Source organism: Loxodonta africana, chromosome 14 (assembly GCF_030014295.1).
Source record: "Loxodonta africana isolate mLoxAfr1 chromosome 14, mLoxAfr1.hap2, whole genome shotgun sequence".
NCBI classification, from domain to species: domain Eukaryota; kingdom Metazoa; phylum Chordata; class Mammalia; order Proboscidea; family Elephantidae; genus Loxodonta; species Loxodonta africana.
The window spans coordinates 53,899,082-53,927,066 of NC_087355.1; the positions used below are offsets into that span (position 1 = coordinate 53,899,082).

Here is a 27,985-nt window from a genome sequence, read left to right on the forward strand (position 1 = left end):
TCCCCGGAGCCGTCTGAGGCCGCCGGGGGACGGTGGGCTGGACGGGGACGGGGACGGGGAGGGAGAACGGCCTTCGACCGCCGCCCGAAGTGAGGCTCCTCCGGCCCCTACCGGACGGGCGGCGGCAGCCGGGCGGGCCTGGGGCGGCCCGGGCCCCTAGTGGTGCGGGGTGAGCTGGGGCCGCGACCAGGGTAGGGAGGGCGGCCCGAGCCGGTGGGCTGCGAGCCGGTGGGGGCCGCGTCCGAGCTGGGGTGGCCGCGCGCTAGGAGCCGCAGGTGCCAGAGAGGCGGCGGCGGGACAGTCGGCACTCGCCGAAGTTTCCTTCGAAGTTGGAGCCAGCTCCTGAAAGGCGATGCTGGATCCCTGACTGCGGCGGGGACGCAGCTCTGGGCCCCGGGCAGGTGCCCAGCTGTGGGGCGGCCTACCCTCCCCAAGGCTGGAAGACTGGGACCAGGTGCGTGCGTGCGTGTGTGTCCGTGCGTTGCGGGGAGAGGGGGCGTATTCGTAATTCGGGCCCACACCCCAGAGGACCCCCGTCACCCTCCCGGGACAGATTGGCTCGTTTTCCCTTTCGGCGGGATCACTACACTGGAGCTCATGAAAACTACCATGTCGCTCCTCCGCAGAAGGAATCCTGAAAGTCTCCCTCTAATTGTCCTTTTGAAAAACAGGAAAAGTATATCCCCAGAAGACTGCCACCAAAACTGGCTTTTTAGAGCCTTTAAGAAGCTAAGAATTACTCAGGGCTTCAGGCATTTCCCTGGGCCTCAATTTTCCCGTGCTTAATATGATTTCCAGTAGAGGCCCCTAGATTTTATGATTCTTTTCATCCTTTTTCACTTAGTCCTAATCCCCAGTATTCCTTTTTCTTCCTTTCACTCATCTGATGCCCCCTTTTTACACTGTCCTCCCCACGGCAGAGAACAAACCTCCCTAGAGACAGGACTTCCTCAGCAAATGCCGCATTCTCTGCCAAAGCAGGTGGAAAAGTAGCTAGGTAGGATGGAATTTTCCATCGTTTTTCCAGTGCTAGTTACCTAGGGTGAAAATCTTAACTCAGCTCTTTGATGTCCATATTTGAGTTTTTGACAGATGTTACTGATATACCCTCTTGGTTGTTTTTACAGTAATTGACCCAGAACTAATTTTCAGGAAAACAGCTTCTTTCAAAATGGTAAAATAATGAGATGAGGAATCTGAACATTTCGTATTTGGATGGCAATCTTCTGAGAATGAGAAGATTAATACAAGCCATGTGGTAAAATCAGGAATTTGAAGAAAATGGAGATGTTTACATTTTTGCTATGTATTTTTCTACCCCTCATAAGAGGGCATAGTCTCTTCACCTGTGAACCGATTACTGTTCCCAGGTGTGTGAAAATGGCCTACAATATGACATTTTTCCCTAATCTGATGGGTCATTATGACCAGGGTACTGCTGCTAAGGTAATGGAGGTGAGTAGTTCTTCAGACCTTCATACAAAAATAGTTTATGTTCTGTTCTGGAAAAACGATAGATATGGCTTTTTTTAACATAATAAACTTCTTTAAGTTGTGTATAAGTCATATTTTGAATAAACCCTTTTGAAAATGAAATTCTCTACTAACTTACATTTTGTGTACAATTGGGACCCCATTTAGTTAAGGTTCATTTTATAAAGAAGTGTAATTACGAATGATTTTTAAAATATCTTGCTCCCAGCAAATATTTTTGTTTTCTGGAATCTATTATGGTTGTTCCTCCAAAAGTGCAATTCTGATATTTGCCTAATTGACTGAACATATAATTTATGTTGCTTTGATTAAAAGTGAAAAAATTTACATATTTTTCTCATAAGTGATTGTAATGTTCACTTGGCTTTTCTGAAGCAAATTACTGGGAGATTTTGGGGCTGTACAGAGTCTCTTATGGGGCTTTGAACCGGTTCATTCCAGTTCAAACCCTGCTGAGAATTTGCATTTCCTTCCCAGATATACTGAATCAGAATCTACATTTAGCAAGATCCCTGGTGATTCTTATGTAAAATAAATTTTGAGAACCACAGCTCTACTAGTGGTTCTCAGAACGGGTTCCTAACCAGCAGCATTAGCATCACCTGGGGACTTGTTAATGTAAAGTTGCAGCAGAGGTTCGAACCAGAATTCAAAGCCCTGTCTCTTGCTAAAAGTGACTGTTTTTTAAGAATACAACTTAAGTATTCTTTGTCAGATACTTGTTAAACTATGTGTCAGGGGAGGAGCAAGCAACACTAAAGATTGCCTTAGGTGCCTCAGTTACCTGCTCTGGTTTAGAGATATGCAGATGTTAGGGAAGTGTGAGAAGAAAGAGCTACGTGTACAGACAGGATCCTGCCCTCCCATACAGGTCTGTAAGGCTGGGAAGTCCAGTGAAAGGAAGGAGATAAACGTGTTGTTTTGTAGTTTTCTTCAGAAAAACTGTCCAAGGGTGGTAAAGGCTTTTTCCTCAGGTGGTTTATAATAGATGAAATGCCTAAAATTTTAATAAAAATATTACTTTAAAACCTGACTAGATTTGGTTTTGTAGCTTTCAAAGTCTTTCATTGTTGTTCATTTGAATAGTTGTCTGACTACTACTTTGTGGGCTAATGTCTAGAATAGGAGGGCTTTTAAAGACTAGGGCTTTTAAAGGATATTAGAAATTAATGTCATTGTAATCTTTTGGTGTAAGGAACCCTGATGGTGCAGTGGTTAAGTACTTGGCTGCTAATCAAAATGTCGGGGTTCGAACCCATCAGCAAGCTCCCGTAAAGATTACAGCCTAGGAAACCCTATAGGGCAGTTCTACTCTGTCCTATAGGGTCGTTTGACGTCAGAGTCGACAGCACACAACAACAGATCTTTTGGTGACTTTTCAAACTAGTGCAGGATGTCATTTTGAACAGTGAACATATGTGGTGAGACTTCATTGATTAGTCCGAACCATGTTGATGTTTGAGTCTGATTAAAGTATGTAGTGGGAATACCTTCAAGGAATAACTGTCCATTCACATTTTCTGTCATGTGAATATGTGAATACTAGTTCTATAATTCATGTCTTATAGTATTCTTTAAAATGTGTTTTTTTTTAAATCTGGTTTTCTTTTTGTGTGGTAGCCACATACGGTTTCAATTTGAACGTTAACACTGACCTTATAAATTGAAATCATTTAGACTGAGTTCCTTATCATAGAGTACCATTATAAAGGTAGGGGAGAGAGGCATCTCTGCTGTTAAATGCCTATAATTGTAGGATGGTTAGAACTAGTTTTTGTTTCATACATCTTTTAACACCAATTGTTTCTGACTAAAAAAAAAAAAATGCTATATATATGTACATATGTATGTATATGTATGTATGTTTAAGATACACATACCAAAAAACCCAGAAAACCCACTGCCATCGATTCCAACTCATAGTACCCTATAGGACAGAGTAGAACTGCCCCTACAGGGTTTCCAAGGAGCGGCTAGTAGATTTGAACTGGCGACCTTTTGGTTAGCAGCTGAGCTTTTAACCACTGTGCCACCAGGGCTCCAGATACACACACATGTATATTTATATATTTTTAAGATACATACACACACACTTAAGTCACTTAGCTTCTTTCCCAGGTGGTTTTATGTCTGGAAATTATCAAGAAGCATTTTTGTTCTTACCTCCTTTATTTGACTGCTAACATTACCATTCTCTCTGTATAAGCTTCCTCGTATACTAAGCATTCTTATAGCCCTTACTACTTAAAAGTTTTTTCCATAAATCATACTTCAGTAGGGTTAGGGATGCAAAAGTAGAAAGCCATCAAGCAATTGTTTAATACCAGCATTAACCTAACTATACAAAAGGAGGAAAATGGAAAGGCAAAATAATACCAACTTGGGCCAGATTTTAATCCCTATATATATATATATGATTTTTTGGACTTCAAGTATTGTACTTTCCCTGTTGCTCCATCTCTGTTTGTCCTTAGCCAGAGACTTTTTTTTTTTTAGGGCCTGTATTGAATGTCTAAAATCCTGTAATTCGAAATCGAAGTAACCCTAAAGATCATGCAGGGCTTCTTAACCTCTTTTGTGCCATTGACTTGTTCTCAAAATAATGTTTTTTAAATTTAATGTTTAAAATTAAATAAATAAAATGCATGGAATTACAAAGGATTTATGTAGGATTATATAAAAAAGCATAAGATTATAATTGGTTGATTATATTGAAAATACTTCTGTTCATGGCTCAGATTAAGAACCCCTGAATGTCTCACTTATATAGATGAAGAAACTGAGTCCCAGGGAAGCTATGATTTGCCCAAGGTCTGAGCGCTATAATCTGAACACGGTCTTCTCTCTCTACGTGTACCATAAGATTAACTTTTTTTTTTTGACCCTTGACTTTATTGGATAAGCAGGGAAATGTTTCCTAAGACTCAGAATGTGTTCATTTCAGTCTTTACTACTTCTATGCAAACTTCATTTGGATAAAAATTGAAGTGGGTGACTTTCCCCCCCTCTATTAAGCTCTTGTACTTTTTTCCACTCTAATCTGTCTTGAATACAAAGTCTGGTCAGAATTTCTAGACTGAAAATAAAATCTTTACCAGTATCCAATATCTTTAGTCTCGCCCTCAACTGGTGCCAAAATGATTTTATTATAATGTAAACCTTTACAGTCTACTTTGGGGTTAGAATTCTTCACCAGTTTCCTAAAGCTTAAAATATAAAGACTGTAGCGCAGCACCCAGGGTTCTTCTTGTGGAATCTTGCCTGCCCATCCAGCCTTCCGTGTTGCCCCTTCCTACATCGCATACTCTGCTTCAACCATACTGATCTGCTTACCGAATACAAATCCATATTACTCTCTATCACCTCCATACCTTTGTGCAATTAATTATACCCTCTACCTGGTGTGCCCTCTAACTACCCTTCTTCCTTTGGTCAGTTCCTTCAGTTCTCAGATAAAGCAGTCTTGGTGCCTCATGAAGCTTCTTTCAGCTTTCTCTCAAGCATATTTAATCAACTCACTCCTGTGTACTCTTATATATACATTTCTGTTAAGTAAATTCTGACCATGGTGACCCCATGTGTTACAGAGTAGAACTGCCCCCTAGGGTTTTCTTGGCAGTAATCTTTACAGAAGCAGATTGCCAGACCTTTCTCTTGCACTGCCACTGGGTGGATTCAAACTGCCAACCTTTTGGTTAATAGTCACATTTTGTGCCACCCAGGGACCCGTATACTTTTATAGTACTTAGTATTTATGACTGTTCTTATACTTATCAGGCTGTATTGCAGTTATTTACATGTCTCACTAGTTTGTGAACTTGGTAAAGGCAGGAATGGTGTTCAGTTGTCTCTAACTCTAATGCCTAGTATAGTTTGAACACAGTAGATGTTCAATAAAGACTGAATAAAGAAAAAAGGTGGTAGTTCCTGTCCTGACAAATCAGCAAAGAAAATTTGCCCCCCAAATCTTCACCTTCTGTCTGTATCTTCTGTGGTGTCCATGTGAAAGTCATATATTCTAATATTTTTAGGTAGTTTATATATATTCATTCTGCTCAGGGTGCTTCTAATGAGAGAGATTGACATCCTTTATCCTCGTTCCCATATTAGCTCTATGCGTGTGTGTCAGAATTTATTTAAAGAATTGGTTTTTAAGCATTTATATTTAAATGGAATTATTATATGGAAATTTGGACCATATGGGATAATAAACTATATACGTCAGATTTTTTTTTCAAACGTTGTACTTTAGTACTTATAGTCCATATAATTTGACTTTTACTAAAAATGTGTTTTGTAGCTTCTCTAAAGAACAGATTGGGCTTTATACTTCCAAACCAACTGCATTTGGATCCTGCTGGACCCGAATTGAATTTCCACTGTTCACTGTGAATTGGTGTTAGGATGAGGGGCTGAAGAATTACCTAACAATAACAGCAACCAGTTGTCCTTTTAGGAATTCAGTATAAGTCAAGAGATCTGTCTTACTCCTCTTTTATGCCTCAGTGTTCATTTTGTGTGAAGGCTAGTCTGTTCTGTAGAATTTAGGCATTTGTGGTCACTGTTTATCTGTGATTATATGAAATGGTTTAGAGCAGTGGTTCTCAGTTTAGTTCATAGACCAGCAGCTAATAAGCTTATTGGAAGTGCAAGTTCATGGACCCCACCCCAACCCACTACAGCTCCTTTCTGGAGAGAAGACCCAGGAAACTATGGTTTTATAAGCTATCCAGCTGTTCCGTATGGACATTACAGTTGGCGACCCACTGGTTTAGAGCAGGGGTTGGCAGACTTTTTTGTAAAGGACCAAGCATTAAATATTTTCTGCTTTGCAGGCCGTTCAGTCCCTGTCACAGCTATTCAGCCCTACAGTTGCAGCAGGAAAGTAGCCATAGACAATATGTAAATGAATGAACGTAGTTGTATTTCAGTACAACTTTATGTACAAAAACAGGCACTAGGCCGGATTTATCCCATGGACTGTAGTTTGCCAACCATTGCTTTGAAGTATTTGAAAGTGTTCTTAATAATAATATAATATAGCATCTAATAAATAATAAACATTATTGTGTATTCTCATTAATATGTTACCTAAGTTATACGTCATTTATTTTCCACATAATTTTTTTTTATTGTACCTTAGATGGTTTACAGAACAAACCAGCTTCTCGTTAAACAGTACCCATATTGTTTTGTGACGATTGCTTACCAACCCCAAGACATGTCAGCACTCTCCCTTCTCCACCTTAGGTTCCGTGTTACCAGCTTTCCTGTCTCTTCCTATCTCCTGGTTCTTGCCCCTGGGCTGGTGTGTCCCTTTAGTCTCATTTTGTTTTAGAGGCCTATCTAATCTTTGGTTGAAGGGTGAACCTCAGGAGTGACTTCATTACTGAGCTAAAAGGGTGTCCAGGGACCATACTCTAAGGGTTTCTCCAGTTTCTGTCAGGCCAGTAGGTCTGGTCTTTTTTTGTGAATTAGAATTTTGTTCTACATTTTTCTCCAGCTCTGTCTGGGACACTCTATTGTGATCGCTGTCAGAGCAGTCGGTGGTGGTAGCTGGGCACCATCTAGCTGTGCTGGACTCAGTCCGGTGGAGACTGGGGTTGTGGTCCATTAGTCCTTTGGACTAACCTTCCCCCTGTGTCTTTGGTTTTCTTTACCCTCCCTTGCTTTCAATGGTGAGACTAGTGGAGTATCTTAGATGGCCACTACAAGCTTTTAATCCACATTAATTTTTTTTAAGTCAGGTTTCTTTATCACAAACCAAAAGATCTGGCTGAGATATCCTGGTTCTTTAGTTGAACTGAAATTTCGTTGCAGGCATTGCTTGAAATATGGAACTGTGGTTTTTTGCCTTGTATTTTTGAAGAAGTTATTTGTATTACAAAGAGTTAATTTACGATTCTGAATAGCAACTTGGCTTTGTAATGAAAAGGATGTTGTACAGTCTAACTCTCCCAAGTGGAAAAACAAATGGCTGCTGGTTTCCATTGTGTTCCTTTTTGTTCCATATCTAGAGCATTGTTTCTCAAATTGTGAGGTTGACCTCCCTTGAGAGTCTGATCTAGGGAAAAAGGAAACAGGAATATTGTATTTTTCTTTTTGAATTGTCTTCATTGAGGCCTAGGCAAAAGCAAAGTCATGTATTGTTAGGAACGGCATGTGGTCTTCTACTTTTAAACAGGCTAAAGGGAAGGGAGCCAAAAAAAAACCTTTCCATTCCACCTGTTAGTATGGACTACTAAAATGGCTCTGGTCATTTAAAAATAAAGGGATGAAGAAAAACTGGATAAACAAACTTTTAAGAGAAAATCTGTTTTCCCTTGGGCAGTGAGTATTTTTTAAAATTGTCATTTTTCAGCTTTTAGAAGAGTCCAGTGGACCCCTTCCTACTACCACCTTTCCTCCTTTCTAGATAAGGAAAGAAAATGTTTAGTGTGATTAACCTCTTTTCTTTCAGGGAAGAATATCAGAAAATAGCTGTAGCTATTCTTGAAGGAAGCTATTGAGTCGCAAAATGAAATAGATAATGAAAGATATTCCAGGTTAGGTATGGTAGCTACTGTTGTGTTTTAAATATAGAAACCACATGCTTGCCTTCCTTGCGATGTTTTTTTGAAGTGGCAGGGAAAGCATCTTTGATTACTTCTGGTCTGCAGAATAAGGGTAGTCAGCAGAGAGGACAATATTTCTCCTGGAAGACTGCTGGTAGGTCTTTGGTATTCCATGGTCTGAAGTATTTCACTTACGCCCTTGGGAGATTCTGTCTACAAAGGGACATGGCTCTTTCAGAGCATGGGAATACTGATGTGCTGTGGTTATTTCCTTTCCTTGAGACTGTAGTGTGCAGATAGTGAAGTTTCATTACTCTAGTTTATACATTTATCGTATCTTCAGTGATGTTGCTTGAATGTGTACCGAATGTGTAGCTTTCCTGGAGTTATAGTTTTTTAAGTTTACATGTTTTAAATTAAGAATTGATACTTCGCTAGACAGAATCTTTTGTAGCAGCAACCAGATAATACGTATATTTGTCTAATTCCCAAAGGAAAGCTCTATTAGAGAAATAATTAAAAATTCCTAATGTACTCTGCCAAGAAATATTTCAACAGCCACAAGTTTCCCATAAGGGAAATGTACAGATTCCTGCTTTTTCTTCTTTGCTTGTGTTCCAGCTTCTGCTTTGCTTTTTTAAAGAAACTGACTTACCTGAGATTGGTCACGCTTATGAAAATAAGTGGCAAAGTTTGCACCTTTTTCTTATACAGTAGTCCACTGACATTCTCAAAGGATTTACTCAAGACCCTTTGTAACCACTTTGACAGTATTTGCTCTGGCAAGTGTAATTGAAAACATTAAAAATCCCTTTAGATTCTTAATGAGTCAGCTGTCTAGCTAAGGTCAGTAATTTTTTTGTCCTGTCACTCTTTAGACTTCTTCACTGTCTCTAAATTTTCCTCACTATCACTAGAATTTGGCTTTCTTTTTGGTGTCATTTTAAAACAAGAAATAAAGCTTTTATTACTCCATCACTCTGTGTGTTGCTATGAGTAGAAAGCAGAAATCCTGAGCAGAGAATCCGATGCTTTGCAGTCACTTGGACTTGTTCACTGCTTCCATATACCGGTGGGATTCTGATGTATGCTTCAGACACATGACAAATGTTTATATGTCTCAATCTATAATGAGAGTTTGATCCCAGCATGTCCAAGCAGGGTCAAGTCAAAATCAAATCTGGAAAAAAGGCTTATACGCTAGTTATAAACTGTTAATATATATTGACTGCTGAGGGTGCTTGATTAAGGAGGAAAGAACACAGTTTTAGATGGAGCTAAGATATACTGATGTGGGTATATTTTTTAGAGGTTATAGATCCAAACTTGTAGCTTCAGAAAGTGGGAGTATGGGCTTTTGACAAACTCCACTCACTGTAATTTCCTGAGCTCATGAATGTATACTTCAGATAGCTGTGTTTAGCAATAGCACAATTCACACCACCATTTATGGTTTCCTGGATAAATGCTATTATGGTAAACTGGTTGCCACTGAGGCAGTACCAGCTCATGGCGACCCATGTGTACAGGACTGCTGTTTAGGGTTTTCTTGGCTGTAGTCTTTATGGAAGCAGATCACCAGGCTTTTGTTTTGCAGTGCCACTGGGTAGGTTCTGAGGACCAGCCTTTAGGTTAGCAGTCGAGCACAAACCATCGGCACTACCCAAACAAAACAAAAAAACAAACCCAGTGCTGTCGAGTCAATTCCGACTCGGCGACTCTATAGGACAGAGTAGAACTGCCCAATAGAGTTTCCAAGGAGTGCCTGGTGGATTCGAACTGCCAACCCTTTGGTTAGCAGCTGTAGCACTTAACCACTGTGCTACCAGGCACTACCCAGGGATGTTATAATTCCTATAGTTGTTTTGAAATTTATCTCCAGCTCAGCTACTCAAGTCTTTATTACCCTCTTCATAAACTTTAAAGCTAGAAACGTCCTTAGAGATCATCCAGCAGTTCATTGTTCTTGTTTTACTGATGGATACTTTGAGACTCAAAGATGGAAAATTATCTCCCAAAGGTGGTGCAGGTGGTTAATGGCAGAGCTAGGACGAATTAAAATGCTGGCATTATTTCCAGCACAGGATTATATAAAATACTCCAGGTATTTTCTTCTCATTATCCATTTTTTTTTTATACTGTTTGGCTCTGGCTAATTTTCAGAATGGAGGTATGAATTGCCTTCTTAATTGTCATCTTCTTTCTCATCCCTGCCAGTACTATTAGTAACTACCACTGAATTACTGCCAGGGACTGACCATTTCCTTAAGGAAGCTCACTTTTTATTTCTCTGAGCACTAAAACTGTAATCAAAGTAGAACTATTTTAGTTACTGTTGAATGGTAGAATTTCAAAAGCATTACTGACACTTTATGTTGTGATTAGTTACTGCATGAGTTTCAGAGCCATCTCTGGGAAAGAAAGTTGAAAAGGGGAAATTCATGAGCAAGATCACGAAGGCACTGGGTTACTGAGAAAACTGGAGATCTGTCACTAAGGAAGAAGGAAGGGAACAGACTGAAGAGACCAGGGAGTTTGAATCTTTGCTTAATTCACAGTTTATGTAGCACTTACCATGCTAAGTACTAGTTTAATGATATGAAATTCAGAGTATAAAATTAAGAGCATAAGAAATGTCACAATGATTGGAATAATGAGTTCAATAATTGCCTGACTACCCACTATTTAAAGTATTATTATTTGGTCTAAAATTATTTGTTCCAAAACTACCTGCTTCAAGAGGTACCTACATCATCTGGAATGTGATAAGCATAGCTTGAGTAATCTTATAGCCATTGGTTGTCATGTGCCTTGTGAACACTTAGTTTTTCGGACTGGAGGATTTCTTCCATGTAGAAGATTCCCAGTCCTTTTTTGCTCTTTCCTTCCCATGTCTGTGTTAGCATTTTTGCCTGTGATGGTGCTTTGGGGAAGGGTAGTTTTTAGGGAGAGTTGGTGGCAGCATAGTGTAGGGTTAAAGAGGGCACACCCTGGAGTGATATAGACCCAGGTTCATGTTCTGATTCCACCACTTACTATGTGACTCTGCACAAAAAGTTTCATCTCTCAGATCATCAGTTTCCTTGTCTGCAAGGTAGAGATAAGAGCATCTATGTCACAGGGTTGTTGTAAAGATACATGAAAAGGCAATGTGCCTAAAACTTATAAAAAATGGCTAAATAAAGCAGAACTCTGATTTATTGTTAGTAGCTATAGTTTTTGACTCAGGAATGAGGACATCAGGATTCTAATTCAAGCTAGATTTCTGAATTTCAGTAAGAAACTTAATGTCTGAACTTCGGCTTTCTCACTTGTAATCTGAGGGTTTGGTGGGTGATTTTCACGCGGTGACCTGTGGCAGCACTTTGAGGTCAGAGTAGGAGAGAGGAGGAGTGAGAGGTGCTCCACCGGGAGGGCTTCCTGTTCAACCAGAGCACCTGGGCTTTTATTTATTTCACGTGTTGGGCTTCTCTGTAACCTGTTACTTAAAGAAAATGTTCATTGGCAAAATTCACACACAGGCTTTGAAAATAATTGACTTAAAAGCTCTCTCAGATCCCTTCCAAATCTAAAATTCTTTAAGTCTATTGATAGACTCTGCAACAGAACTTGAAAATTGGTGACCTGAACACGTGTTTGTCCTGTGCATACAGTATTTTAAATATTTACGTTAAACGGACAAAATTTAAAAATTGGGAGATTGTGATCATGTAAAAGTCCAGATTGTTTTCTTTTGAAAAATTGAAATACCTGACAATTCTGTGCCCACATTCCCAAATGACTGTCTGTTGGATTTGAGTTGCAACTGCTACCAAACTACCCCCTATTTTCTTACACCTTTTTAAATTTACCTGTGTGGCCTCTGAAGGCATTTGACTTATATTCTGCAAATTGCATGAATGTCAACAATATTGGATTAGCCAATGTTGGTATCTTAGAAGAATTAAAGAAAGGAAGTGACTTGCCATGTGTACCCTTTAAAAGCATTTTTTTACTATAGCAAAGGTACGTGTGTTATTTTTATTTTGCCTGCCATTGAATGGGACAGTAATAGTTCTTAAGTGCTGTCATGGCTATTACAGAGTGGCTTCTGAGTTAGAAGAAGCCACAGTCTGTTTTAATTTTCTCCACCACATAGTCTCATTACCACTCAAAAAAATTAGAAACTGGGCTTATTTGGGACAGTAAGCAAAAAAGTTGTTCTTGTGTCCGTTGAGTCAATTCGGTCTTATACTGACCCTATGTGACAGAGTAGAACTGCCCCTTAGAGTTTCTTAGGCTGTAATCTTCGCGGGAGCAGATCGCAGGTCTTTTCTCCCGTGAAACCACCGGTAGGTAGGTTTGAACCACCAACCTTTCTGTTAGCAGTGGAGTCCTTAACCATCGCGCCACTGCCTATGCTTCCGTTTTCCCACATCAGGCCCAGAGGAGGCCACCTTCCCTGTGGGAGACAGGAAATGAGGAAAAGTGCTGTGCTGTTTGCTTTCTGACAAGTTCCTGTGAGGGGCCAGAGGGTCAGGTCTCAGAGCATCATTCGTGTGAGAGATACAGCGCACCAACTGCGCAGCCCTGTCTCTCCTCAGTCACCTTGTCTTCCCATCAGGACAGGGTGGACGCTCCACTGGCCCAGTATCCTCCAAAGTGCAGTCCTCTAATAGTTGAGTGTGGGGTTCTGTATGTGCCCTTCAAATCAGATTTGTTAATTATAGTGTTCTAATCAAATCTCCTGTTTACTTACTAATTTTTTGTCTGCTTTTAACCTCTAATTTACTAAGAAGATATGTCGAAACTTCTCATTAGGATCATGTAATTGCCCATTTCTCCTTGTCATTTTTTGCATTAAAGCTATTTTATTAGGTATATACAGTACTCAGCAATGCATTTTAAAGTATATTTGTTATAATTTATGAAGAATCTGAATGTTTTGTGGCAGGAGACCATTTTTTAATATTGAGTTACCACATTGCTAAAAACAGAAATCCTCATCCCTTCTTTTTATCTTTCAGAAATTTCTCAGTTTATAGTTCATCAATGATACCTTCCTCCCTACCTTTTTTTTTTTTTTTTGATGTGTGCGTATGTAGAGCTATGGATTTCATTTTTTATTTTTAAACCTTTTCGTTTGTTTCAATGGCATTTAGAAAGGAAAGATGTTAATATGTAGGTTCAGTGCATTCCCCTTGAATCAGAATCTCATTTTCTCTTATTCTACATGTTCTCCTTAGGTAATTCCATTCAGTTATTTCAGTTACCGTTTTTATACTGGTGACTTCCCAATCCATATCCTTAGCCTAATGTAGTCTCTCCTGTTCACTTTATCCTGATGGATTAATACCTTGTTTTTTTTTCTTTATTATCAAAGCAAGGGGAGGGGAAGGAGGTAAACATATGTGGTCAATCTACCATGTTTACCTAGAATTTATCAGAACTCTCTGAGGTACAATCATCACAATAACTAACATTTATCTAGAGCTTACTATATGCCAGACATGGTTCTAAGTGCTTTACATTTATTAACTCAGTCTTCACAATAATCTTATGAGGCAGATACTGTTATTATTCCCATTTTACAGATGAAGAAGCTAAGGCACAGAGAAGTTAAATAACTAGACCCAAAGTTACACAGCTAGTGTGAGCCAGGATACAAACTCAAGTTGTCAGACTCTGAAATCACTTCCTGCTTAAAGCTCTCTGCAATAGTATCCCATTCCTTTACAATAAAGTACAAGTGATTTAGCATATCATTTGTACTCTTTATGATCATGTCCACCTCACCTTTCCAGTCTCATCTCTGCATTCTGTCCCTAACTCCATCTCTTTGACCTCTGAGATTCTTGCCCTGAATGTACCATATTCTCACAGTCCTTGTGCCTTTTTCATGCTATTTACTCTGTCTCACACACTCCTTTGTCTTCCAGAATACTAATACAGTGTTAAGGTATTGCAGCATATACTTGTAAATTGAATATTTGAATAATGTATTTCACCTAGCAAGAAAATCATGCTTTTGATTTGTTTTGATTTAGCATGCATTCTTGAAAACTGTATAATCAATAAAATAATAGTACTCGATTATGTATGATGGGTTCATAAGTCTAACAGACTAAACAAAATTATCTCCTTAAAATTTGGTTGTATGGAGAGGGAAATGTAAAGATTCTTTTGGAAATATATCAGGAAAGTATACATTAAACAGTAAATGTATTAATTTCATCCCTTCATTAGTAAAATGTTTTCTAACCTTATCTTGCCGTTTTACTTTATAGCATTTTCTTCCTCTCGCAAATCTGGAATGTTCACCAAATGTTGAAACTTTCCTTTGTAAAGCGTTTGTACCAAGCTGCACAGAACAAATTCATGTGGTTCCACCTTGCCGTAAATTTTGTGAGAAAGTATATTCTGATTGCAAAAAAATAATTGACACTTTTGACATCCAATGGCCTGAGGAACTTGAATGTGACAGGTAAATTTTGTTTTTGACTAAAAGCTATTGATGGTACTTTAATATTGGTTAGATCTCCAAAATGCTAGTGACAGGCTTACTTCAACAGATGTTTATTGTATACCTGATATATGCCAGATACCCTGGTGATAAATGTTGGGGACATATTGGTAAGCCAAAACAGACATGATTCTTTCTGTCAGGGAATTTACAGTGTGGTGAGAGAGACAGATGATAAATAAATAATTATACAAATAAATGCGGAATTACAACTGTGGTAGATACAACATGATTCTATGAGAACATGTAATGGTACATTTGACCTCAACTGGGAGAAAGGGAAGGTTTCCTTGAAGAGATGACTATTGAGCTACAGTGAGAAGGTAAGACAGAAGTAATTAGGCAGTGAGAGGAGAAAAGAACATTTTAGGCAGAGGGAGTAGCTTGTTCAGAGTCCCTATGGCAGACGAGAGCCTGGCATATTCAGGGAATTAAAAGACTAGCGTGACTGGAGTGATGTGGGTAAGACTGTGAACAAGATAAAGAAGGAGAGAGAGGCAGCAGTCAGGCCACTCAGGGCCTCTATAGTGTATGCTTTCATGCTAAAGGCTTGAAAAGCTCTTGAAGTATTTGAAGATAGAGATTGGGGGACAGGCTGGAGATGATCATGCTGGCTTCTGTGTGTAGAGCATGGGTTTCATGTCACAGCCTGGTGAGGGCTGGGCAAGCTCTCTTTGGCAGTTCACCTTAGGAATCTAGGCTGCTTCCATCTTGCACCTCTGGCAGCCATGTGGATGGGAGAACAAGAATGTAGAGAACTGGCACCTCTTCTTAAATGCATCACATCTCTCCCCTTTGCATTCCTGTTGGCAAGATGTCAGTCTCACGATTACAACTGAACTACTAGGGAGAATGGGAAATGTGTGTCCAGAAGGGAAAAAGATATTCAAAGCAGAGAAAGTGTCAAGTACTGCTGGTTAGTAAGAACATTGTTGTTAGGTGCCACAGAGTCCATTCCGACTCATAGCGACCCTCTATGACAGAGCAGAACTTCCCCATAGGGTTTCCTAGGCTGAAATTTTTACAGGAGCAGATCACCAGGTCATTTCTTCAGTGGAGCCACTGCTGCCGACCTTTTGGAAAGCAGCCAAGTGCTTAACCATTGTACCACCAGAGTCCGACTTATAGCAACCTTATAGGACAGAGTAGAAGAAGTAGGAACATTAAAAAAAATAAAATTGCTTGTACTATTTCACTAGTGTGGTGAGGGCAGAGGGCAAATTGCAATGGGTGAAGGGTTAAGTGGGAAGTGAAACAAGATATACAGATAATTGGCAGAAAATTTGACAAAAAGAGAGAGGAAGAGAGGTGTGGTAACCAGAAGGAGGAAGTCTGGGAGTTTTTTTGTTTTTTTTTTAATGGGGAAGAGCTGACTACTTTTACCAACTACTAGGAGATTACAAGGAAGAGGCAGATGAGGGATTGCCCATGGATTGCCTTCATTGTAGCAGGAGGGAACGAGGATAGGATGGTTACAGATGTAGGTCAGGCTTATATATTTGGTAAGAATTGCTGTGAGAATTCCTATCTGATGGTTTCCATTTTCATTGTGAAGCAGTAAGGGTCTGGGGAGAAAGAAGGCAAGTTTGAAGGCAGTGGAAAGAATGGGAGAGTAAGTAGACCAGAGAGACTTGGTAACATTTTAGGTAAATCAGGTGATCCTGAATTTGTAATGGATCTCATTTGACCTGTTGAGACCCTGTCCAGCAGTGCTAGGATTCTTGGGGGCAAGTACAGAGAAAGCAGATAGTTGGTTCATCTCTGGTTGGGGTTTTCCCAGATGGATTCAGTGAAAAGTCAAAGGAGTGGTGAGAAAGTTAAGGACAACCGAGAAGGGTGTTACTAAAATGATAGACATTGAACATGTAAGTGGATGAGGAGTGAAAGGCAGGAAGGAAAGGACTGATGTTTTGAGACAAGGTAGTGGAGATCCCAATGACGTTAAAAAAAAAAAAGTCATAGTGGGAGTTTTTTAATAAACCAGCTGCAAGGATAGGAACTTGTGGTTAAAAGGCAGGATTCTTGAGTTAACGATTTTAGGAGGTAGTGTGCAGTTACAGGTTGTGGCAGGGTTCATTGTCTGACCATGATTTATAGGTGGCCAGAGTGGGATAGGGATGGTCATTGAAGATGAGGAGGTTAAGAAGCTGAGAAGCCAGAACATTGAAGGGTTGTCCATGTGGATGGTCAAGTCACCAAGGATGGTGACGGCAAAAGGAAAGGAGAGAAAACTGGTGATTCTGTCAACAAATATTTATCGTGCTGTTACTATGTTTCAGGACTGTTCTGGGCCCTAAGGATACAGCAGATGAAAATTCCTGCCCTTGTGGAGCTTACATTCTAGTGGAGGGAGGGAGAAGGTGAAATAAATAAGTTATATTGGAAGGTGATAAGGCATGTGGAGAAAAAGAATATATAACCATTGTTTTTTTTTAATTGTGCTTTAAGTGAAAGTTTACAATTCAGGTCAGTGTCTCATTCAAAAACTTACACATGCATTACTATATGACCCTAGTTGCTCTCCCTACAATGTGACAGCACACTCCTTCTCTCCACATTGTATTTCCTATATCCATTCAACCCACTCCTGTCCCTTTCTGCCTTCTCATCTCACCTTCAGACAGGAGCTGCCCACATAGTCTCATGTGTCTACTTGGGTTAAGAAGCACACTCCTCACCAGTATCATTTTATGTCTTACAGTCCAGTCTAATCTTTGAAGAGTTGGCTTCAGGAATGGTTTTAGTTTTGGGCTAATAAAGAGTCTGGAGGCCATGACCTCTGGGGTCACTCCAGTCTCAGTCAGACCATTCAGTCTGGTCTTTTTACTAGAATTTGAGGTCTGCATCCCACTTTTCTCCTGCACCATCAGGGACTCTCTGTTGTGTTCCCTGTCAGGGCAGTGATTGGTGGTAGCCTGGCACCATCTAGTTCTTCTAGTCTCAGCCTGATAGAGTCTCTGGTTTATGTGGCCCTTTATCTTGGGCTCATATTTTCCTTGTGTCTTTGGTGTTCTTCATTCTCCTTTGCTCCAGGTGAGTTGAGACCAATTGATGCATCTTAGATGGCTGTCTGCTACCTTTTAAGACCCCAGACGCCACTCACCAAAGCGGGATGCAGAATGTTTTCTTAATACACTTTGTTATGCCAGTTGACCTAGATGTCCGCTGAAACCATGGTCCCCAAACTCCCGCCCCTGCTACTCTGCCCGTGGAAGTGTTTGGTTATATTCAGGAAACTTCTTAGCTTTTGGATTAGTCTAGTTGTGCTGATTTCCCCTGTATTGTGTGTTGTCCTTCCCTTCTGTTTAGTTATTTTTGTGAGTCCAAATCTTGTTATTGTTTCACAATGTTTATTTTATCCTAAATGACACTTCAATTTACCGAATACTTATTCTTTCTTTATAGGATTGCCTACTCAGTTTTAAAGCAGGGGAGGTTGTAAAACTTGCAGAACTTTGCTCTGGCACTTAATTTGTAATTCCCCACCCTTTTGGAGTTTTGATCTTTGTAGTTTGATCTTTTGAGAAATGGATACCTTTTTCTTATAAGTAAGCCAAATCAAATTTATTTCACGTTTGAGAATGTTTGATACATTAAATCAGCATGTTCTTGCTGCTGTTAGGTGCTGTCGAGCCGGTTCCGACTTAGAGTAACCCCAGGTACTACAGGACGAAACACTGCCTAGCTCTGCGCCATCCTCACAATCGTTATGTTTGAGCCCATTGTTGCAGCCACTGTGTCAATCCATCTAGTAGAGGGTCTTGCTCTTTTTCGTTGACCCTCTACTTTACCAAGTATGATGTCTTTCGCCAGGGACTGGTCTCTCTTATAATTGGGATGTTGAGTCCATTTTTTAAAATTATATGTGTATTCAAACTGTATCCCACTAATGTTAAGTAAAAATCACAAGCACCCCTTTAGTAAAATGTTAAGTGGGTCAATTACATATAAGAATAATTCTGGTATTATTATACCAGAGAAGTTTTATTTTCTTCATTTCTATAAATAAGACTTCTAGGCCTTTACAGTATCTTCTTTATTTTGGAAAAACAAAAAAAGAAAGAAGCTTCTGATTGAAACTCTTAATTTTGAGCTATTTAAAGGTTTTAGCATAATAAAATGTTTAACATATTTAGCTATATAGTAAAAACGTATAAGCATTCTTATTATTTGAGAAACCATTTCTGAGGTTATGGCATACATGGAGCTCTTGGCTACCCACAAGAATGCCTTTGCATTCCACTGCCTTTGCCTGGGAAGTAAGGTAAAAGGTTCATGAATTCTTAGAGGCCTCAAGGATCCTCAGCTTGTCAGAGCACCCTTTTGTACGTGAGGAGTTTTGCGGCAAACGGGCTTTCTTCTTGCTATGGGTCAAGCTGTCTTCTGATAGCTTGTCAAGAGATTAATCGCTCTCATTGTGACCTATTGCCCTTCTCTTTTCTCACCCTTTTCCTGCAGCAGTGCATTGAGGGGCTATGGAATCTTACCAGTTTCTGTTATTCTGTTTTCTTTCACTTTTTTTTTTCCTGTCTTTATTATGATAGTCAAACTTTTCCTTCAAAAGATCTATCTGCCTTGCCTTCATGAAAATGTACTCTTCTGAGCCAACTCTAACCTGTAATCTGCCTAGGTTTCTCTGTCTTCCCATCAATTATGAACATATAAGGTAGTACTTTACAGTTGAAGAGCATAGCATTAAAATAGTCAATCAATAAAAAATGTTGATGTCATGTATTTAATTTTTATAATCTTTACAGATTACAATACTGTGATGAGACAGTTCCTACAACTTCTGATCCACCCACAAAATTTCTTGACCCTCAGAAGAAAACAGAAGAAGTCCAAAGAGACATTGGATTTTGGTGTCCAAGACATCTCAAGACCTCTGGAGGACAAGGCTATAAGTTTCTGGGCCTTGACCAGTGTGCGCCTCCTTGTCCCAACATGTATTTTAAAAGTGATGAGCTAGAGTTTGCAAAAAGTTTTATCGGAATAGTTTCCATATTCTGTCTTTGTGCAACTTTGTTCACATTTCTGACTTTTTTAATTGATGTTAAAAGATTTAGATACCCAGAGAGACCAATTATATATTACTCCGTCTGTTACAGCATTGTATCGCTTATGTACTTTATTGGCTTTTTGCTCGGCAATAGTACAGCCTGTAATAAGGCAGATGAAAAGCTAGAGCTTGGTGACACAGTTATTCTAGGCTCTCAGAATAAGGCTTGCACTGTTTTATTTATGTTTTTGTATTTTTTCACAATGGCTGGCACTGTGTGGTGGGTGATTCTTACCATTACTTGGTTCTTAGCTGCAGGAAGAAAATGGAGTTGTGAAGCCATTGAACAAAAAGCAGTGTGGTTCCATGCCGTCGCGTGGGGAGTACCAGGTTTTCTAACTATTATGCTTCTTGCTATGAACAAAGTTGAAGGAGATAATATCAGTGGAGTTTGCTTTGTTGGCCTTTATGACCTGGATGCTTCTCGTTACTTTGTACTCTTGCCACTGTGCCTTTGTGTGTTTGTTGGCCTTTCTCTTCTTTTAGCTGGAATTATTTCTTTAAATCATGTTCGACAAGTTATACAACATGATGGTCGAAACCAAGAGAAACTAAAAAAATTTATGATTCGGATTGGAGTTTTCAGTGGCCTGTATCTTGTACCATTAGTGACACTTCTTGGATGTTATGTCTATGAGCAAGTGAATAGAATTACCTGGGAGATAACTTGGGTCTCTGATCATTGTCGTCAGTACCATATCCCATGCCCTTATCAGGTAAAGGCTGTCATTTGGATTATTTTACCATTTAATTTTAACTTAGAAAATGTTCCCTGGAAATATACCTTTATTAGTAATGAACATAAAATTAGATTTCGGGTAAGAAAATCCAACAGACATAGTCTGTGCATCCGCTGAAGCTAAGAAAAATGTCTCAAGTACTCTCTTCCCAAGATTTAGCTTCAGTTAAAATTGTAGAATGCCTCATTTAGCTATTCTTTTAAAAATTGAGTTGCAGAGACAGATTCATGGTAGTAATGAAGGACAGAGTCACAGGACATGTTATAAGGACTGTCAGGGAAAAAGAGAAGCTATTTCTGCTGAATTGGGGATTTTTTTATTTAAGTCTTGTGTGATTCTTGTTTTTATTTCTTTAAAATAAGAAAAAACCTTATTTGGATATATTTATTATTACATTTTTATCTTATTTTTGTATAGCTTATGCATTGTTATAAAAACAGAACTTGATTTTTGCCTAAACCTATCATTTCTTAACTAAACAAAAAAAAAATTGAACCAAAATATTTCATGTTGATGTTTATCATTAGTACTAAAGTAGTGTTTTTAAGATTGAAATAAAGTCCATTCCTAAAAATATGAAAATTCTTAAAAGCATTTTAATTGTGGTTTTATCTATAGAAAGTTTGTTTTTTTAATAACTTCATAATTTTCTTAAATATGTATGATATTCATTATATTAATGAGTAATTCTATCATCACAGTTTATCAAATCAAGCAATGTGTGAGCTAAATTGTTTTACGTAAATTTGTGTTCTAGAAAGTGGAACCTATTTTTTATACTGATGTGGGGATAATAGTTTTACTTGCCTTACAAGCTATCCACAGTCTGTTTTTACTGTATACTTAATAAGGGAACCATGTCCTAAGGTAATCCCGCTGTATTAAAATGTCTCCCAGACAAACTGAAAGAATAAATGAACACATACTGTTAAAACCTTTAAGATCTACAGTTTGTAAAAATTATATTTTATTGAAAAAACTATAAAGTATTAGGATAAAATGAGAAAATAATTTTATAAACGTAAAATGGAGGACTTTATAAGTATGATATAAAATTCAGAAACCATAAAATGAAAGCTTGCTAAACTTGACTAAGTAAAAAACTAAACATTTAAAAAACACCATAATCAAAAAAAATCAGCTGGGGAAATTTATTTGCAATTCACTTTATAGTTGAAGGGCTAATGTCTTTAATTTATAAAAGTTCACACAGATCAATAAGAAGAAAAGCAACAATCTGATATAAAAACAGAAAAAGAATTTGAGGAGGGTTCACAAAAAGAGCAAATCAAAAGACGTTTCTTAAACGTGAAAAAATGTTGTAATAAAAGAAATTAAAATTATAATAAAATTAAATTTTGTGAGATGGAAAATAAAGGTTTTATAACCATTGTGTTGGTGAAAGTGTGGCAAAATAGGCCTTTTCAGACTTGGCTATTGAGAGTTTCAATTAGTACAGCTTTCTATGGAGAACAATTTGACAATATCTGTTAGATTTAAAATGCACATACCCTTTATTCTGCCACTTTGGAAATTTATCAACAGATCTACTCATAAATGTGTGAGGAATGACATATGTGCAAAGATAGTCTCTCCAATATTATTTGCAATGGCAATAGATTTGAAGTAACTTAAATATTAATAACCAACCAACTCATTGCCATTGAGTTGATTCCAACTTATAGCAGAACTGTTCCATAGGGTTTCCAAGGAGTGGCTGATGGATTTGAACTGCTGACTTTTTTGTTAGCCAACGAGCTCTTAACCACTCCTCCACCAGGACTCTGTAAATATTAATAGAGATAGTTAGGTAAATTATTAATAGGGATAGTTAGATAAACTATGGTTCATCTGTACAATGAAATACTAGGCAGCCTTTAAAAAGAATGAAGAGTGCTATTTGTTCTGATATAGAATGGCCTCCAAGAAATATTAAGTGCCAAAAGCAAGATACAGTATATAATACATAGTATTTTGACATTTGTGCAACATTTAAAAAATAATACATGAAAGTTTATACTTGGATAAAAAGTATAATTTAATTTTTGTGAAATTTACACATTCTAATCTTTTGAGAACACTGGCATTTATTTTATTCTAGCCAGCTAAAGTTTTTTGTTGTTTTTTTTTTAACATAAAGTGTTGTTATAATGAGTCTAAATGTACTTATTTTTTGTTATTATTTTTTGTGGTAGGTTATTGTGAAGGAAAACTGATAAAAATTTAGAGGCAGATATTTTAGCAATTTGAAGGTACAGATTTACCTATAGGAGGAAAATGCCAGGAAATCAGTATTTCAGTATCTTTCCCTTTCTAGCTCTGTATTTTGATATACAGATAAAGGTTCTTTGCCAGTTGTTCAGAACTTCAGTAAAGAATGTATTGCACTAAAAGCACTATTTATTATGTTATTTCAAACCTCATACAATAAAATAGACTTTGAAGATTTGTACTTTCTGTTTGACTTTTACATTCACTATATAGGCTTTTCTACTTTAAATCTGCCACTGAAATTTTTATTATTCATGTTTTGTTTTGGTCTTTTTGCAGGCAAAAACAACAGCTCGACCAGAATTGGCTTTATTTATGATAAAATATCTGATGACATTAATTGTTGGCATCTCTGCTGTCTTCTGGGTCGGAAGCAAAAAGACGTGCACAGAATGGGCTGGTTTTTTTAAACGAAATCGCAAGAGAGAGTAAGAACCTATTAAATTTTCTGATATTATTTTAAAATACACAGATCAAATACCAAGGAACTATTCAAATCATCGTTGTACTGGAATTTCATTGCATCAACTATTGCTTGAATTTGATGAGCTTCCTAATGTTTGCAAATCTTTTTCATGGGAGATATGCTTTATTTTGGCATTTGTTGTAACAGTGTTTGACATATACTGTCCTATTTATTATTATTCTCATTTATTCTTTTGAGTGTGACATTTTTAATAGTTTTCTCATTTTATCAATAATATGAGGATTAAAGAAATGAAATATATAAGCATATATAAAGTACAATTCACTGTAAGTGATGTGTTATGATCATTGTTTACTACTACCTTAAATTCTGATACTTGTTGTTCTCATTATACTCATCCTTACTCATTATTTGCCTTGTTAAAGTGGTAAAAACTCAAATTCACAGAATATTCTGAAAAAATATACTAGATGTACATTTAGGAGTAAAGAATTCATTTTAGGTTTTTTTATATACATGGTGTACAATATACTATCAAAAAATTACTGTAGACTTTGAAAAACTGTTCCACATTGGTCTGATTAATGAACTTTTTTGTGGTATGAATTTCAGAACTGTAGACCTTTTCACAATTTTTGAGGTCAGAAAAAGCGTGCTTTAATTTATTTTGCACATTCTATTATTACATGTCTAGCGCATATTTATATGCCCACACTAACTTCAGTGTCGGTTTTTTTTTAGCGCATATTTATATGCCCACACTAACTTCAGTGTCGGTTTTTTACTTTAATGTTAGAAAGCAGTTACATTTAAATAAAGATAATTATATTCTATGGAAACCCTGGTGGCGTAGTGGTTAAGAGCTATGGCTGCTAACCAAAAGGTCAGCAGTTCACATCTACCAGGTGCTCCTTGGAAACTGAATGGGCCAGTTCTACTCTGTCCTATAGGGCTGCTATGAGTTGAAATCAACGCGATGGCAACAGGCTTGGTTTTTGGGGTTTTCTCTTCTGTTTGCCTTTCCGAGGAGTCTGATTGCCATTAATCTACTTTTATGTTTTAGCAACCCTATAGGACAGAGTAGAACTGCCCCACAGGGTTTCCAAGGAGCGCCTGGTGGATTCGAACTGCTGACCTATTGATTAGCAGCCATAGCTCTTAACCACTATGCCACCAGGGTTTCCTACATACAGATGAGTCCCCCCTCTTTATGCTGCTTTATGTTTACTTGCCCTCGTCATTTGATTTTGCTTATTAATTTCTCATTGGTCTAACACTTGTCTTGACAAAAGCCAAAAATAGTGCATGTACAAAAGATTTCACTTTAAGGCAGTCTACTTATATCTCATAGTATTTATAATCTCAGGTTTTATAAGTAATATAAACTATATAGAATTTCTAACTTCTATGCATAATGATTTTGGGCCAGAGATATATGCTTTGTGGAGTGTCTGGTGGTACAAATGGTTAAGTGCACGACTACTAACTGAATGGTTGGCAGTTCAAACCCACCCAGAGGCACCTCAGAAGAAAAGCCTGGCAATCTACTTTACCTACTCCATTCTACTTTGCCTATATGGGGTCACCAGGGGTTGGAATCCACTCCATGGCAACTTGTTTAGTTTTTGTTTTTTATGGCTTCTACTATAACACTTAGTATTTATCAAGTAAATCTTTCCTTCGGATTTTCTTACAGTCCAATCAGTGAAAGTCGAAGAGTACTACAGGAGTCATGTGAGTTTTTCTTAAAGCACAATTCTAAAGTGAAACACAAAAAGAAGCACTACAAACCAAGTTCACATAAGCTGAAAGTCATTTCCAAATCCATGGGAACCAGCACAGGAGCTACAGCAAATCATGGCGCTTCTGCTGTAGCAATCACTAACCATGATTATTTAGGACAAGAAACTCTTACAGAAATCCAGACCTCACCAGAAACATCAGTGAGAGACATGGGAGCGGATGGGGCAAGCACTCCCAAATTAAGAGAACAGGACTGTGGTGACCCTTCCTCCCCAGCAGCATCCAGTTCCAAACTCTCTGGGGAGCAGGCCAACAGAAAAGGAAGGAAGGCGGCGAATGTGAACGATAAGAGCAGCGTGTCTGAAAGTGTGCGGAGTGAAGGAAGGTAGGATTTAATTTTCTTATCTAAAACCATCACTATTTGGAATATTGCATTGTACATTTTTTATGAAAGCATAACACATCTGGGAAGAAAGCATTTTATGAGCAGAAGATGTCATTTCTATACATTTACTCCAAATTTTCTACAAAGTTTGGGTCCTACCTATAAATGTGCTTTGTAGTAGTTTAATTCTTAGCTTTGAGAAGAGCCTTAATGGACATTGTTTAAGTAGGGAAGTAATATTCATTTCTGTGGTAATTAAGAGTTGTTTGCACATTTAGGTAAACGTTTAAGATTCATCTGAAATACAAGCCATTAAGTTTTCATTTTCTCGTTGCCTTCAAGTTGATTCCGACTGCTGGTGACCTTATAGGACATAGAACTGGGCCATAAGGTTTCCAAGGAGCACCTGGTGGATTTGAACTGCTGACCTTTTGGTTAGCAGCCAAGCTCTTAACCACTGTGCCATCAGGGCTCCAAGTTTTCATTAGTACTACATTATTACACTGTCTAAAAGATACTTGCATTTTATACAAAGATAATTATAAAATATTTTTATTTTCTAAACCTCAAAGGATATTGACATAATCTTTAATGAGTTTGCACAAATGGTCATAAGGTGATCAGAGCAGAGGCAAACACCTAACAGAATGCTGATAGCTGACAACTTTAAGGTCTCAGGGTTAAAGGATATGGCACCTACCCCTCCCAAACTAGGCTAAAGGCACTGTCTCTATGTCCCCATGACACCTTCCACATAACTGGATTGTAACTACATACAGGCTTTCTTCTCTACTTGATTTGTACACTCTTCAAACATATAGTTGTAGTCTTATCTTTGAATGGGTGTCTGACCCATGGTGGGAAATCCATAAAACATTTGCTAAACTGAGGGCAGGAATCCTGTTTTACTAATGGTATTCCTCACGAGACACCATGCTTATTAGCCCATGCTTGGTGGTGCTTGATAAAGTTTCTGAAGTCAGTAAAAATTGTATTTGATAATAAGTTATTTGCATTTTGAAGTTTTTGACTGTACATAAAGAGTTTTCATTAATGATCCTTTGATAAAGGTGGATAGCAGTTATAAAGACATCTGGCATCATAGGTATGCTTGTGTATGTATATATGTCAACTTTCTTTCTTTTATCTAGGGTAAATCCAAAAAATGATTTTACTGAAACTGTCCCAGTGCAGAGCAACAACTTGCAGATGCCCAGTTCGTCACAGCCTAGCAGCCTCAAAGGTTCCACGTCACTGCTTGTTCACTCGGTTTCGGGAGTTAGAAAAGAGCAGGATGCGGGCAGTCACTCAGATGCTTGAAACACGGTTTATCCCCCTACTTAGAAGGGATTCATGTTACACTGGAAGTGACCAAAGCACTGTCTTATAAACTGTTACATTCTTATTTTGCACTTAAAGCTACTTACTACATTCCTACTGTTACACTGGAAACAAAAAAAAGATTTCAAGGATAACATGATTCATTTCACAAAAAAGTTCATGACGGCAGTGCACCTGAAAAATAGAAATGTGCAGGTTAATAATATTTTTTAACTCATGCAGGAGGAGAGAGTTAGAAGGAATCTTTTTCTATTTATGAAGATTCTCCTCTTGTTAAAAGTATTTTAAGATGTACTATGCTATTTCACTTTAATGATAAAAAATCAAGATTTTTCTTTGCTGAAATATTTACAACTTGGTCTTTGTTTTTTTATATATCTGGAAATAAGTTTATATGTATTTGAACCTTTTTTTGGAAATACTGGCAAATATTATGTTATCATTCTCATATCTTATTTTAGCACTACTTTGGTAGATTTTACACTGAATTTCCAAGAAAATTGAAAAATATCATTCTTTTGTAGTATAAAAAATAGTTGACACACCAGAAGGTGTTATAATGGGAATTCAACTTAAAAAAAAACCACTTATTCTACCTTTAAGTCTTAAATGTGGGAATTTTATGTTTCATCATTTTAGAAATCTCAAACTTCTATCATTATGCAGCTGAAATAAGGTGCTTACTTGAGTGTCCAATGTTGATTATATCATGCTGCTCACTGACCCTTCTACTTTTTTTCATATAATGCCCTGAAGGATTAGTAGTTGAAATGTTAGTCTTTCATAAATTAAAGCTTAGTGCAGTTGATTTCTTCTTTTTTCATGGTTCATGGGCACCCAAGATTGTATTATGACCATGGACACTTCGCATATACTTTTGTTTTAACTTCTGTTTTTAACATTAAGACTCGTATAAATACTTTGTATTTGTACAGCATCTTTCCCAGATATTATATGGAATTCATTTCTCCAGCGAAGTAGGATTTTGATGACCATTTAAAACTATGATAGTAATATTAATGTGCCAGTCAAATAGGGCAAAGAATGTAGTCCTGATAAAATAAAAGTATTTTATACAACATAGTAAAATTTTTAAATAATTTTCTTACCCAGTAAATATTATTCTGTGAATTTCATTCCTTGAGTATTACTTTCCAATGCTTTTGGTTTTCTCTTTCTTTACCATTCTATTAAAGCATAAAAAAGTATCATGTACTGTATGGAAAATGTTGTAAATACTAACTTTTCCACATTTTTAAACAGATAAGTTTGTATACAAGAACTTTGTTTTGTGTGATCTTTTCAGTAATAAAATGTTCTTTGTACAAGAGATTGTGAAATATTATTCTCAGGTTAGGTGTAGTGGTCCTGGCCCAAGACATGCTATAATTTCTCAGATCAGTGACTCCATGGCTAAGCAGCAGAAGCTGCTTTTGAACAGGTAAGTATAGATAGTCAAGACTCTTTTT

The 27,985-nt window shown here is 37.8% G+C and overlaps 1 protein-coding gene across 2 annotated transcripts; it reads left to right on the plus strand.

Moving 5' to 3' along the window:
• Positions 1-6: 6 nt before the first annotated feature.
• On the plus strand, positions 7-27,784 carry FZD6 (frizzled class receptor 6). Of its 2 annotated transcripts, none has more exons than XM_010588439.3 (7): positions 7-454; positions 1,128-1,455; positions 14,315-14,511; positions 19,308-20,325; positions 22,900-23,048; positions 24,744-25,175; positions 26,327-27,784. In XM_010588439.3, the coding sequence occupies exons 2-7, from the start codon at positions 1,282-1,284 to the stop codon at positions 26,493-26,495; spliced, it is 2,139 nt and encodes a 712-aa protein (XP_010586741.2). In that variant the 5' UTR covers positions 7-454; positions 1,128-1,281; the 3' UTR covers positions 26,496-27,784. The 2 variants fall into 2 exon arrangements, with proteins under 2 accessions (XP_010586741.2, XP_003408475.2); XM_003408427.4 differs by having other exon boundaries at positions 1,153-1,455.
• Positions 27,785-27,985: the final 201 nt, after the last annotated feature.